This window comes from Sceloporus occidentalis, unplaced genomic scaffold (genome assembly GCF_023333645.1).
Source record: "Sceloporus occidentalis isolate IW3139 unplaced genomic scaffold, rSceOcc1.0.p SCAF_9, whole genome shotgun sequence".
Classification (NCBI taxonomy): domain Eukaryota; kingdom Metazoa; phylum Chordata; class Lepidosauria; order Squamata; family Phrynosomatidae; genus Sceloporus; species Sceloporus occidentalis.
In genome coordinates, this window is record NW_028316989.1 from 4,120,796 (window position 1) to 4,136,456 (window position 15,661).

The window sequence follows — 15,661 nt, forward strand, 5'->3', positions numbered from 1 at the left end:
TGCACACTACTTAGCATAGCATGCTAAATTGTCATGCAACTGATGTAACACTCAGGGTGATCTCTTTAGCCACTAGATAGCAGGTGTGTGTGACTCAATGGTCTTCCAAGCAAGAAGAGAGACAAACAGCCAAGGAGGCTTTAGTGTTTTATTTTATTTGAAAAAATAAAATTGGAATCATAGATTACAAGAGCACTTACACTTATATGCACTTACATTATAAGAGTTAGACTACTTCACTGAAGTTTTGATTATAAATGAGTATGGCAAAGACTACAACAGGGAAGTGCTTCTGCTGTAGGAAGGAAGACTGTCTTCCAGAAAAGCTTTCCATAAGAAATAGTATATGTTTGCACTTCTATCACTAGCCTAATCCCATCCCCAATACATGATAAGCAGAGACAACCTCACTGCCTAAATGCAGTGAACATTAGCACAGGGAAACAGGTTTCATGCCTGTAACTTATGTTCAAGTAATTAGACATGACACAGAATACCTGTGGATTACATCAAGACAATTATGTTGCCTTTTCTTGCTCCATGGCAGCTGTCCTCTAGACACATAAGAATTGTTGTCCATTAGAATTAAATTTCACTACTTAATATATATTCAAAGGGATCTTTGGTAGCATAAGCTTTCATAGACTTAAGTGTATGTATGAAAGCTTATGCTACCAAATTGTTTCTCTCAAAGTGCTAAAAGATCCCTTTGCATACTGAGCCATGTCTTTGAATTTCACTATCTAATATATAATCAGCCAGTGTGCTGAAGTGGTTTGGGCATTGGACTAAGACTCTGGAAACCAGGCTTCAAATCCTTGCTGGACAAGTCACATTCTCTCAGCCTCAGAGGAAGATAAAGGCAAACTCCCCTGAACAAATCTTGCTAAGAAACTCCCAATATATGTTTGTCTTGGAGATGCCATAAGTCAGAAACAACTTGAAAGCACACAACAGCACTTTTGTTACAAAACGGTATCCCTACTTTTTAGACAGCCTTGTTTTTCACGGAGACACATATGTTTGACTATGTTTCCAGGTCATGACAAAATGTCTCTTAACAGGCACAGAGGCTTAATTGTGACTAATTACCAGGACAGCCATTTCCCACCACCACCATGCATACAAAATTGAGAAACGCACCTTGGTCAATACATTGTGAAGGGAAGCAGCACTGATTAGTAGCTTGAAAAGGATAACGTCTTGCTCATTTCCAGAGTTTCTGGGGGAGCCTTCAAGAGCCAGAGCCACAAATGGGGGTGATGAGAATCCAGCCACATTGACTTTGATATAGACATTCAGTCTCTGGAGGGCTGTTGTAGATTTACTCCTGTGGAATAGCATCTCTGCAAAAGATTCAGTCAGAGGATCCAGTCTTTAGAAGGTTGGAAACAAAAGGAGATTTCCACACCTTCAGCAGCTTGTTGATTTTCTGGGGTACAGGTCAGTCATCAGCCACAATGGAAAGGGCCCTCAGTTCATTCAGCTTGGCTTCATTCTCCTTCTCCCGCTGCTCATCTGTCACGCCAGGCTCATCAATCTGTTCTGTTAGGTCGCCAAAGATTTTGTACATTTCAGTGTAGTACACAACCTAGTAGAAAAGAACCAGAGTCCTCCTGTTAGATTCATACATATTCACAAATGCCAAGTAGAAAGTTGTGACACACAGGTCTGTTACAGACTGCATGGGTCCTAAGAGTCCGGAGGTCGCACCAAAGCCACACTCCATTCCTAAGCACCGGAGTGCAGCTTCTGGATTCTTAGGACGCATGCATCATTTAAATAGCATACCTCCAAAGAGACCCGAAGCAGCTTTATTTTGGCAGTCTGTAACAGGCCACATTTTCCCTCTGTGTGTATGTGCCTTCAAGTCACCTGTCGACTAATGGTGAGCCCATTAATTTTATAGGGTTTCTTGAGCAAAAAGTACTCAGGGCTACGACTTTCAGCTGATCAATTGATTACATCAACTGATTCAAAGTACTGTAAACTAAAAAGATGCACACAGTCTAAAACCCAAGAAGTATTTATAAAAACAGCAGGCAGCAAGCACCATCTTAAGGAATTCCCTCCTGTGTGCAACAGGTGAGGAAGTGCCTCTTAAAATGAGGGCTGCTATGAGTGATGTGTATCTCACTTACAGAGAAAGTATGCTTTTTCCTTAGTACTATTTCCTCATGTGTAGTTTTGCCTTTTTTAAAAAATACAAAATTCCTACAAGGACTAACCAGCAAACAGCCAAGTAGGAACAAAAAGGAGTGGCTTCTCAAGAGAGCTGATGGGAGTAGTCCTGCTTCTGAAGGTCTCTTTAAGTAGATTTAGTCAATTAACTAATTAAGCAACTTAAGGAAACCAGCTAATTCCTTAATTATGGAATGGGATTGTGGATGGGGAGGAGTGAGAACACATGTCTGAATCAGGAGCACCCTTCTTCCTTTCCAGTAGTCAATGCAATGCTACCTGTATTCTCAGGGTTTTAATAGACCATTGCAGAGATGGCAAACAGTATAGAAACTGATGGAAGAAGGATCCTATTGTATCAAAGTAAACGGTCATGATTTCCAGGCCTTCAGAAGAACTACCAGAAAATGTGGGAGGCAATCTTAGAGGTTTAGGGGAAAACTTTAAAAAGCTTTAAAAACAAAAGCAACAACACTTTTCGTCAGCCATCTCCCATCCAAGCACCAACCAGGGTTAGCCCTGCTTAGCTTCCAAGATCAGAGGGGATTCTCTGGTGCCTTTAGGGTATTTAGGCTTTTCACTTTGGCAGTGACAAAAAAACCCTCCTACAGAACCCGTCTGCAGCAGCGGAGGCAGCAGAAGTGAGTCATGAACTCTAACCTTTCCTGCACAGAGTTGGAAGGAAGAGCAGCAACCAGCCAACTTTAAAACGGAGGAAGGGCAAGCATCGTGGGTTGGCCAAGCTTAACACTTTCCTTCTTGGGAACCCTTCACGGGCCGCCAAGCATTGATAGGATTTTCACAAATGCCGGCTAATCCTCCTGCCGCCCCCAGAAGGTGGCTATTCTTATCGCCACGTTCTAGACGGAAGCCCAATGGGGCAGGTGCCTTCCCCTCAAGGTCAGGACATGGAAGTCAAGAAGAGCTGGGATTTCATGCCGGTGGGTGCTTTCGCTCCTGCCTTAACCCACTAGTCTCGACTGCCTTGCAGTTACAACCCCTTTTATACACCATCACCATAGCAACAGATACTGATGGAGTCGGCCACCAGGAAACTAAGAATCCCAGCTTTTCCATCACTGCTCCTTATTCCCCTGCAATTCCTTATGCAGTGATATGGGCTGCACATCTCTTCACAACTTCCAGGGAAAGAAATGTTCGGTTAATCGGCTCAACATCCAACAAGTAACACAACCTCATCTCCAAGCTTCACCTAAGCAGAAAGACATTGAACCAGGTTTTTTGCAAATGATGATGACTGCACAACCTGCAAACCGCTCCCTTTCCTGCCTTAATTCCCAGCTTCTATAGCAAGGCTGCCTTTATACTCCTGTTATGCCATCTACTGCTAAACCTAACCAGAGGTAATTGTCCTGCAACAAGTGAGCAGTCTGCTTTGGAAGCCTTGAAGATCCCCATTCACCTTTTGAGAGTTTGTTACAAAAGCCAGTAAAATGTGTGCTTCAATCATGCATTTGGACAAGATGGATGTTTGGGCACGTCCCAGAATCCTCCAACCAGAATAATTACTGGGCCATGCAGGCTGGGGATTCTGGAAGTGGTAGTCCAAAAATAATAATGCTTTGTCCACATTTTGCTGGTCTTGTTAAAGCTAATTAAAAATCTGTGTCTAATCATTACAAGGTAGAAGACCCTCTGGGAATCTATGAACTCCACCTTGAGTTCACCATAAAAGAAACACAGCACACTAATGTGATAAAAATACAGGAGCTGTGCCAGAATCTTGGTGTGACCATATCTTTGTCTTGCTGCTAAACCTTTGAATACCCCAAAAGCACCCATATAGGTAGGGAGGTCTGCTGTTCATAAAAAAGTTCTTCCAAGAATGCCATCCAGCTCTGACAAAGGAAGTCCTGACAACTATTCCTCTACAATGGGTTAAATAACGTGACCCTACAGATAGTGTTGGACTGTAAGTCCCAGCAGCCCAAAGTGGTATAGCCAGTGGTGAAGAATGCTGGGAGTTGCAGTCCTCCAGCCTCCAGAGTGATGCTTGATACCCATGTTCTACAGCGCAGGGATCACAAAGAAGACAGTAGTAATGATAGTACACTAACCCAAAAAGCCTATCCTATGGCACAAGACATGACAGAAATGATGCAAACAGTATTTGCTAGCATGCACACAGGCCTCCAGTTCGAGAGGTCTCTCTGTGGAGCTGTGGCACTTCCAAACAAATCTCATCACTTTTAAGAGCAAGTGGTTTATGTAGATATCTACACCATCTCCATGGAGACAGCTTCTCCTCCTCCTCCTCTGGGTGCGCTGGCTTTTTGTTTTGAGTGGACGAAGGTTCCTTCTCGTGGGAACACCTAAATTGCAACAGATCTCCAAATACCTCCTCGCTGCACCTGGGCCTAGCCTACTAACACCGGGAGTGGGAGTAGTGGGCACTATCAGCGAGGCAAATATCCAGAGCGCTGAGATCTGTAGCACTGCTTTCCCTTTTAAGCAGCAGGTAGCAGGGCTGCGCTTTCTGGTGATTCAGCAGGACTGCTGCTTTGCACAGTGACTAATGAAATCAAATTGGCAAGTGCAGAACAACCAAAATAGGAAGAGCCGAATCACTGAGGGCTGAGTGGGCAAGGCTCATGCAGTGACATTAAACTGCTCAGTTCCAAGGAACATGGGGAGGGGGGCTCTCATGTTACAGACCATATTAGTCAACACCGGTGCCACTTTACTTAAACTGCCCACCTCTCCAAAAGCTCCACAGACAGTCGCCCCCGCCCCCATATTTCCTGAACCTGGCGCCAGGAGCCTGTTATCTGAGCCACGGACCCTAAAGTTGGGGACAATGCTATTAACACTTTGTTTAGCAGGCAGTCTCTTGCTGCACCAATGCATGGGAACAAGCCCCACAGTTCCCACAGGCCTCTCACCTGCCTGTTGAATACAGTAGGCCCTCCGTATCTATGGATTCAACCATCCACGGTTTGCAAAAATTACAACTATACATACATTCCAACAGACAAACCTTGATTTTGACATTTTATATAAGGGATGCCGTTGCTTGTAATGGGACTTGAGCATCCATGAATTTTGATATCCAGGGGGGTTCCTGGATCCAAACCACAGTGGATACCAAGGGGCCACTATTTCATATGGCTAGTAACAATAACCCCAAGTAAGGCACTGGGGGATGTCACCTTTCCTCATGAGAAGAGAGTCCTTTCAGGTGTCTTAAAGCATAGCACTTCCCCTGAGTGCATGCACCAATGTGTGGAAGCAATGCATCAGAACATTATACACAAGAAGCACTGAATGCCAGTTGGATAGTGAATCCATTCTGGGTTTATTGCCAATGAGTCTTCCCTCTTCATATATATCCTGCTTTAATGTGTTTGTGAATGGGAACCTTGATCCTCTGAGAAGATGCCAACATAAGAAGTTCCTTTCGGTTGAGAGATTTCCCTTGTGTAGCTCTTCCTTGAGAGCTCAGCCGATGCCTATTTTATATTGTTTTGGCACCAAGCAAAATTCTTTTTATTCTCTTGGGGCTTTCACACCTTTAAGGATTAAAAAAAACCCTTGCTGGTTTTATCCTGCTGTCTTTATGATTGCTACATGTTGTATAAACCACCTTGATATCTGTATACCAACAGATGGTATATAATTCTGATCAATCAATCATTTTCCTTAAAAAAGGCTAGGGGACACTTTCTGGATTTTTCCTCTCAAACACCAAAATAACTTGGCTGGACCTACCATTAATAGTACTAGAATGCTGCCTGTTAAGGAATGGGTAGTGCCTTCCTCTCTTTTCCTCCTCCACGTTGTTAATAGTTACTGTTGTTATTTAATACAACCGGCTCCACCGCAGAGCTAACCTTTAAGCATAGCAAACATACTGTGCTGCTCCCTTTTGGATTTTGAGTCAGTCATAACCAGAGGAGACCCAATGAAATGAGGCTCAGTGAAGTTTAAGGCATTACTAGCTCCAAATTGGGTGGGATCCTGTTGATGCCACAGGCTGAGATCCTGCATGAGAGATCTAGCACTACGATGTTGTAGGTACCTTGATCCTTGAAATCCACCTCAAAAGCCAGCCAACTGCACTCAATGATGGAGTTCTGTGGGGCTGGTGAATGGGGGGGGGGGGGGGCTGCAGGATGTCAACCAGCCCCCTCCTGTCAACAAGTAGTTACTCGCTGGTGGCAGGGAGCTGGTCATATCCTCTTGCAGCCCCTCATTTACCAGCACTGCCAAACTCCAATGCTCAGTCCAGCTGAGTGGCTTTTAAGGTGGGTTTTGGAGGGTGCATTTATAATCATGGCAAGGGGTGCCACAATCATAAATGTGACTAGGGAATATATGGAGTCATAAGTCTACCTTTAGCAGTTCGAGAGCATGCAAGGTACCACTTTGGTGGGAAGGTAACAGCATTCGGTGAAGTCATGCTGGCCGCATGACCACCAGAGCAGTTCTTGGACAATGCTGGCTCTTCGGTTTAGAAACGGAGATGAGCACCAACCTCTACGGTCGGTTACAACTAGACAGTCATGTCAAGGGACCACCTTTACATTTACCTTTTTAAGTCTAACTTATGGTGTCCTAACTAACAAAACAACAGCCATAGTGCATAAGCTCTTGTGTGCTATCCAAAATTTATCCCTAGGCAGTATAAATCCCTGCAGGGCACTGCTGTGGATATTTCATATTTGGAGGAAGGAGAGAAAGAGGACATGCAAGTGCTACTGAGAACCGTTTGATCACCTCCCTTCCTCCCCAGCTCTTAAACAACTGTAGCACCATCCCACAGGACTTGACAGCTGCCTGGGACACAAAACTGATCCAGGATCTCAGCCCCTGATTTTCATAAGTCTGCTGTAAGTGTGACTAAGAGTAGATCCAGCTCTATGGGCACAACAGGGACTGCTTGTCTGTACAGCCTAAGAAACATTTAATACATTTCTGGAGTCTGCTGGACAAAACCATAACTATCGCTAGCCCAATCTATTCTTAAGAACTACCTCTTAAATACAGTCAGCCTTCCATACCCACGGATTCTTTATCCACAGATTCAAGCACCCAAAGCTTGAAAATATTCCAAAAACATATACATTCCACAAGCAAACCTTGGCTTTGCTATTTTATATAAGGGTGACCATTTTACTCTCCATTGTATTAAATGGGATCTGAACATCCGTGGATTTTGGTATCCATGGAGGGTCCTGGAACCAAACCCCAGTGGAGGCCAAGGACCCACTGTACCAACCACGCAGAAAGGAAATGGAAGCAACAATCTTTTTTCTTGCTCCCCAATGGCTGAAAAGCAAACAGGCCCAAGTCCATCTTAAGAGGGCAAAAGAAACCTCACCATTATGGACCATCTTCAGACTGGAAAGGTCATGCATCCTTTAAAGGTGGGGGACGGGACTGTCAAGATCAGCAGTAGTGCCAGAGCAAGTCCGCTGGAGGGCAGCATACTCCAAATAGTGCGCACTCTTTCCTCCCAATTTAGGACCGTACGTTATTGCAGAAAACTTTTAGCATCCACCAAAATTTTCAGGGAACAAGCCTGAAACACCGAACACACCCACATTCCATGAATGTTCTTTAAATTCACTTCTGGAGTTCACAAGCAGAGCTCCTAACCCATTCTTCCATTAAGGTTTGACAGTAACCACCTCTTTTGGTTATTGAGGCTAATTCTCCTATATCAGGGTGGCATGAAAGCTGTGCCCACCCTCTTGTCTACATCTCACCAACTTCTCTAGCATGTCATTTAATATCAAGCAAACAGTGACAACGTTTCCCCCCCTAATGCTGGATATTTTGAATATTCACAACAGCAAGAGTTAAGAAAGTCTCTAAATTGTGGGGTGTGGATATCAAAGCAAAGCAGTGCGCTGAGAAATAAATGTTGCATTGAGGTTGCTAATGATATGCAACGTGGCTCTGACTCAGAATAAATTATGTATACTTTGCAGATATCTCCCAATCTGCATTCTTTATTCAAAAAAATCACTGTTTTAATCGTGTAGAATTTTGAATATTTCACTTTAAATAATTCATCATCATCATTATCATCATCACTGTGTCAAGAAAAGAGGCTGAAGTAAAACAAGGAAATAGGCTTAAGGAGAAGGAATGAGAAGATACTTATGCATGAAAATAAAATTTGGTTCTTAAGTCACGGTGGAGCCAGCATGGTTGAGTGGTTTGAGTGTTGGATTATGTAGACCAGGGTTTGATTCCCAGCTCAGCCAAGTAAACCCATTGGGTGACCCTGGGCAAGTTACAAGCTCTCAGCCTCAGGGGAAGGCAATGGCAAACCTCGGACAAATCTTGCCAAGAAAACCCTATGATAAGTTTGCTTTGGGGTCGCCATACATCAGAAATGAAGCCACACAACACACACACCATGTTTAGCTTCCCCCCAAATCTTTAACATCAGTCTCAAGAGCCAGAAAATTGGTATTATTTTTATCATTAAAAGGGATGCTGTATCAATGACGATGATCCCACGTTGCACACAAACCTCTCTGTCTATGGGAAATGATCAGGCCTCTTTACGTTAGGCTCCAGAACAGGATAGATTTCATTCACGCTTTCATGAGACAGACTTCAGCTTACAAACTTATAACATACTCCTCAATATCACTCCCAAAAAACCCACTAGAACTGTACAGCTTTACAGAACATTACAACTCTGTGTAGCCCTCTCTTCAAAGCACTTCCCACTCTTACTATAAAAGTGAATCGCTTTGACATCTATAGCCTAACAAGAACTGCCTGCTTAAGGAGTGCAACAAGTACTGTATGAAAAAGCTTAACTTCATCAAATAGGACAGCAGCACAGATTACTCAACATGACTTTATGCTAGCATAGTATAATGGCACAGATTCAGGGTGTAGACAACTACAGGAATAATAAAATAGCACAGATCCAAGGTGTAGACAACCACTTCTGCTTACAGTAATACTGCAAACGAAACCTGTGTCCAGGAGCTTCAAAAAGAGGCTTGATGCACCTGCTAGATATATGCAACACACACATGCACATGAGACCTCTTAAACATTCAGAAAAGGAAAGAAATGGGTTTTTCTAAAGATGATAAGAACAAGGAAAGAAGGATGTGTTCTTCATAGGCCCCCATCAACAAGGGAGCACAAACTCTCCCCCTTTTATCTGTGTGTGGGAACTTCAAAGTCAATGACTGGGGAAATGTTTGATTCCAAAAATTCAGATGAAGCCTGTGGGTGGGCAGAAGTATTTAAGTGTTGGAACAGTATACTGAGTATTCATTGAGGGGGATGTTGCATCAGCTTTTGGCATCAGGTAGAGGAAGTGATCCAAGTAGTAAAAAGTTTCCCCACAATTCTTTACAAAGTCACAGCAAGGGTAGGAGGGGAGCGCCCTCCAGATGCTGTTGCACTCTATCCCAAAAGAGCATACTGTATATGATTCTCAGCTCCATTTTATGCCAATCACTACCCAGGATGGATATGTAAAGGGTCAGTATGGAAAGGGATCTTTGAGACAAACTGTGTGAAAGATGTTGTAGCATGAGTTTTCCCAGACTCGGTCTACTTCCACAGATGACTGAGGGCTTGAGCAAATGGGCACGAAAGAGTGGCCCAAGTCCACTTTGGCCTGAAGTGGCCCAGAACCCCACTGACCACATGGCATTCTCCCCAGGCAGGCCGTGAATGCTGGGGCTGACTGGCTCTGGCAGGAGTTGGTTTATCCTGGCTCCTTTTTGCTCCGCTCTGGACTGGAGCATGGCATTGGCACAGCTTCCGGTTGACTCTGGAGGCATGTGTCATCTAAACGCCATGCCTCCAAAGAGTCTGGAAGCCGCTTCATTTTGACCATCCCTTTCACTCTCAAGTCTACGAAAGCTCATTTTGCAACTTCTTTTGCACACTTAAGTCTCAAAGGTGCTTATGTATTGATATTCCAGACTCAACATGGTCTCTGAATTCTAACCCCCTGGATGGAAAGTTACCGTATTATCACATTCTCCACCAAAACATTTCTATTGTTTTTATAAGGAAAAAACATTCCCTCCCCCAATGCACTCAACATTTCTAGAAATTTTACATCTCTATAGTTACATGGCATTGTGGGTTTTTGCACAGGAAAGGCCTAAGAGACTTTGGGCCTTGTCAAAAAAGCCACTTTCCAGGTATATAGTTTCTTTTCTGGGTTCTGTTCCTCCTGAGGTGGAGTGCTATTTAAAAATATAATTTTCCCATCACCAGTTATTTATGCAATGCTATGTGGGAAGAAGTTGGGAGAAGAGTAACACAGAAAAGAGTCATCGCTTTGCTTCAACTATGTGATTAAATCCATACATGTGCAATTGCAGCTGCTGGTGAAAAGCAACTTTACACTAAGTTTTCCTCCCAATTGGGAATGCTGAGTGAAAATGTAGTACGGCAGTGCAGCCTGAATCCGTTTGTGGCTGGATCAGCCTTTTGGTTTGTACTTATCTAGCGACTGTTTCCCACAATTCAGGAGTGTTGGAACAATCCCTGGGAACACTCATAAATATATGTGTTATGTAAAAAGTCAATAATTACACAACTGCAATGCTGAAGGGAGGGACATTTTGAGTAGCTCATTAAATGACCATCACATTCTTGTCACTCATAGTTTTTAATTGCTAAGCAAAACCAGAGAATTTGGAGGATCCTCTCAGCCTCAGAGGGAGGCAAGGACAAACCCTCTCAGAACAAATTCTTCCAAGAATGGCTGTTGTTGCTGTAAACTGCCATTATCGACTGTCCACTTATGGTGACCCTACGAATGAGAGACCTCCAAGTCACCTATCATCAATAGCCCTGCTCAGGTTTGCATACTCAGGGTAGCCATGGCTTCCTTGACTGAGTCTATCCATCTACAATGCAGTGTTCCTCTTTTCCTACTGCCTTCCACCTTAGCAAGCATTACTGTCTTTTCTAGTGAGCCAGGTCTTCTCATGATGTGTCCGAAGTACAACAGTCTCAATTCTGTCATTTTGGCTTTTAAGGAGAGTTCCAGCCTGATTTGCTCTAGGACCCATTTATTTGTCTTTTAGCAGTCCACAGTATCCATAGAACCATTCTTCAGCAACACATTCCTAATGAACTGATTTTCTTCCTATGTAGCTTTTCAGTGTATTGTTTCCATCATCTTTTTATTCATCTTTGGTACTTGGCAATGTAATGTGTTCTTTTGCTGGCTGTAGAGCATCCCACTCTTGGTTTAAAAGTCACAAACTGACTTTTAGGTCAAGATCCTTAATATGCTACAGCCAGCTATTTGTGCACATGCTAAATATGTGTAGATGTGGAGATATGGCAACAATCTCACTTCTGGATATAGAATGGTTGACAACCAGAGAGAAGACCTTTTAAGATGTGACTACAGAGCTGCCTCTGAAGAGAGATTGGGGTGCAGTTTATGATCTTTCAGACCTTTAACCCTATTCCCTCTTGTGTATTTAGGCATTTTGTAGTTTAGTTTGAGATATGGATCAAAATTGATATGACTAACCCCACACCAAACTGATCCATACAGTGTAGTGATTAAATTATCTAATATGCCACTTTGAATTGATACTATTTTTGCACAACCATGTATTCTCTTATTCTGATGGTAGTTGGGTTTTTTTGTGATGTTCTGATTATTTTTTATGGTATTTCATTATTCAGCCTAGAATGCCATTTGGCAGAGAAACAACACATATTGTTTTGAAAGAAACAAAACTGAACAAATTAAGCCCAGCTTCTCACATTTCCTCTAAGGGTGGGGATGGGTGAGCCCAGAGGAAGGGATACTGGAGCTATGGATGGAGAAGAGAAAGAAATGGTGGTGTGGAGGAGAAAGGACCTTGATCCATATGTAAGCAATTATTTCATTCTTGTTGTGGGAAGGCATTTTTAAAAGGCAGCAACAACTTGGATAATAAAAAATTGTGCCAAACAGCCTTACTTTTATATTAGCCAACAAAAAGCAGATGAACTGCCACTGTCCTGGCCTCAGAGAGAGAGAAGAGGAGGCAGGCACAGCTCCATCATCACTGGGTCTAGAAGGAAACAAAAGGCCCTCTCACCTGGCACTGCCCTGGCACACACATACATGCACACAGGTTTTCTCTGACACTGACAGCAACTAAATATGGCATTCAGCCCTCAATGACAGCCCTGCTAGTTTATGATGCATGCAGGAAAAAAGCAATTTCTGGTATGGCAGAAAGAAGGGAGACAACAAGTTGCCTTGAGTCATACCTGAGCCCGGATTAGAGATTCAAAACTTGGCTTGAAGTAATCAATCCGGCTGCTGTAGAATTTGGGCATCTCTTCCAGAAGCTGCTTGTTTTTGGCCTCAAAGTCCTCCTTCACTGGTCTCAGTTCTTCCCGTGCCTGAGAGAAAAGGAGGAACACAAAATATTAGCTTTCTTGAATAGTTGTTGTTGTTAACTGCCATGAAATCGGACTTGACTCATAGCAACCGTGTGGATAAGACAAGCTCCAAGCTAAACCCCGACATATGAAGTGGCACCCAAGACATTTTAGGAGCACTTAGAGCAATGGTGGACATCATGTGGTCCTCCAGAGGTTTTGGATTGCAATCCCCAGAATTCCTCACCCCAGGCTTTGTTGGCTATGTTGCTGGAATGTGAAGTCCAGGAGCATCTGGTCAGCTGCACAGTTACCACCTCTGACTCAAAGTGAAGATATATGTAGTTATGGTCACATATCTGATTCTTTTCATTTCCATGTGAAAGTTGCACTTTTGGAACCTCTGACAATGTTTTTCATTGCTGAAATGTTTCAATTACCACTGAATATGTTTTTCTTTTCTAATGCCCATTTATCTCACCTGTCCTTATTTTGGCACCATTTCCCTGTTGCCACTAGGTTATGGCTTCTTTCAGAGGGATCCCAGACATTCAGGGTAAATATGTCGCAGGCCAACCAGATCTAAGATTAATGCTGATTTCAGATGGAGACCAATGCTTCCTAACTAGTGTTATGAGTGTTCCAAGCCAATTAGGGCTATGAGAGTAAGGAAAGCCTGTTCATGCCCATCCTGTCTTAGGAAAACACATTCACCCTTCTCACAGTGCTACTGCAGACAAGTCTTTTCTCTCTGTGTGTATCTTCAAATACTGATGGAAATGCCTGTAAATATTGTGTACCCTCCTCCACCCTTTTTTCTCTAGGAAAAAACCCTTCCTGCTTAGTCATCAGGACAAAGCAGTGTGCACTGCCACATCCTTCAGTTTATGCGTGCATAAGTGGCATTCTAAGCTTCTTTACTACTAAGCTCCAAGTCTCTTTTCTTAATGTCAATATGGTAATTCTTCAACACAATGCACAATTGATAGAGTTATACAAATTTTGTATTCTTCAGTTCTGTCAAGTCAATCTGTTAGAGGCTACACACACACACACACACACACACACACACACACACACACACGAATGTTAACAGCATTATATTCAGAGCTGCTCCATCATTTAAGTGGCAAGCTTTTTGCAACTGATACACCAGAGCTGCTTCCAGGAAAGATATAAAATGTGGAGGCATGTTTCCTTAGCACTATGGAACTGCACACAGCTTCCCCAGAGTTATGTCCACTGAGTATTTAGGGGCACATACCCACCTGTTGCAGATTTGTTGCTGGATAAAGCAATGCAGAGGCACCAAATGCAATTGCCGCATAAAGTGTGAAGCAGCACTCAGTGACTCCTCTGTGATTCCTTTCAGAACATTGTCTTTCTTAAAAAACCAATCACAGTTCTTTGTACAACAACTAAAGATAACCCAGAGATCTACCTTCTACTTGCCCCTATTCGAAGACTTCACAGTGCTAACTCTCACATATACTTACATCTCAGCAAAAAGCTTCTATGGTAACCATAAAAAAATTACCACATATCAGGCAACTCTCCAATTTTTCTCTGACAGTCAAGTTATGAATGTCCTTCATCTTTGGCTCAGTACCTGGTGGAGCTTGGTTAGGATGGGCCCTGTCTTCTCCTTCTCTTCATATTTTTCCACCTTGGATTGCAGTCGCTTGTAATCCTGCAAAGCTTGTTCACGGCGCTTCACTGCCATATTCAGGCTGGGGAAAACACCGCTAAATCTGAAAAGAGATTTTTTTAAAAATGACAATTATAGTGTTGTCAGTATACCCAGTCCATGGAGCTTAAGTATGCAAGAAACAGAAGCTGGATGCTTTGAACTTCTGTTTAACTGGAGGCCAGTTAAGTTTTCCCCAATGACTCCTACCCTTGCTGTTATCTCTGTAACAATTTCGCGTGTGAGGTTAGGCTAGAACAGTACTTCTCAGGATATGTGACATGGAGGACAGGCAATGGTGTGTCAAGGCTCAGCACCATATTTGTGTCAACAATTGTTTATTTCATCCTTGGAAACCCTCCAAGGCCTGGCAGCCAATGGCCTGGGCAATGGGACTCGTATTTTGAGTAGCACTGGGCTAGAACACAATGTGTGAGGCACAGCCGCTTAGCAATCCTTGCAAGTGAGCAAGGAAACCAAGACTGCCAGGTCTAACACTACAGCACACTGGTTTTAAACAGAACGGAGACAAATCCATTCTCTTCAGACCTAAAAAATCATACACAGCTTCCCTTGATCATGCTAGCCTGGAAAGCTTCCCTGATCATTTGGAAACTAAATTCATGCATCACCACACTTAGTGTATTTGCTATACTAAGATCTCCTAATATGATCTTGTGCACCACTGTATGATTCAAGATTCTTATCAACTACTAGGAGACTCCCATAAAAAAATGTTGCCAGATCTCCATACTGAGACACCTCTTTAACAGCTGGAATTCAAGATTTAAGGGCTACCCAGACTAGCATGGGAAGATCTGAGTGAAAAATAATAAAGGCAGATCATTGTTTTGACCAATTATGATAGAAATTCCATTTAGACAGATCTAGCCAAGCCAACCCAATCAGAAAAATATTTAGAGGTTGCTTACAATCCTTAACAATTTTGAACTATAAAGGGAGTATACAATTTAGTCTTGCATTATATATAAAAAGGATTGGCCTTAGAATGTTTGCTATGAACAAAAGAGGAGATTTCTCTCTTCTGTGGATCAAGAAAAGAATTCTGATTGCAGACAATTTTCACAAAGTGGAGGCACCGATCGCAACCGCTGTTAGTTTATCCAAAATAAAGAGTCTGTCACATCACCTAGCAAAGTGGTGCTTTGTTTGGGTCCTCAGGTGTTATCGGGAAGCAATTTACTTGATCCCCCAAAATTAGAGCTAATGGCCAGGAATTCTGAAAGTTGTCAAGAAAAACATAATGGAGGATAAAAGGTTGAGAACTCTTTACTCTAAGGTAATCTGGAAACAACATGGATCCATCAGCTATCCAGTGCAGGTCAATTTAACTGGACCACAACCAGGTAAGGAGGTTGAGAATACTTGAGAAACCACAGTTCATCTAACTCCAGCCCCAGACACAAACCAAAATGG

The 15,661-nt window shown here is 42.9% G+C and overlaps 1 protein-coding gene across 4 annotated transcripts in view; it reads right to left on the reverse strand.

Moving 5' to 3' along the window:
• Window positions 1-134: 134 nt before the first annotated feature.
• The window catches only part of BIN3 (bridging integrator 3), a 70,519-nt gene continuing 54,992 nt past the window's right edge, over window positions 135-15,661 (reverse strand). For all 4 annotated transcript variants that reach the window (XM_089538172.1, XM_089538175.1, XM_089538176.1 and 1 more), the window contains 3 exons: window positions 14,147-14,288; window positions 12,424-12,558; window positions 135-1,591 (listed from right to left, as the gene is read on the reverse strand). In XM_089538172.1, coding sequence (XP_089394298.1) covers window positions 1,445-1,591; window positions 12,424-12,558; window positions 14,147-14,288 — 424 coding nt within the window. In that variant the 3' untranslated portion in view covers window positions 135-1,444. The remainder of the gene's footprint in view (window positions 1,592-12,423; window positions 12,559-14,146; window positions 14,289-15,661) is intronic.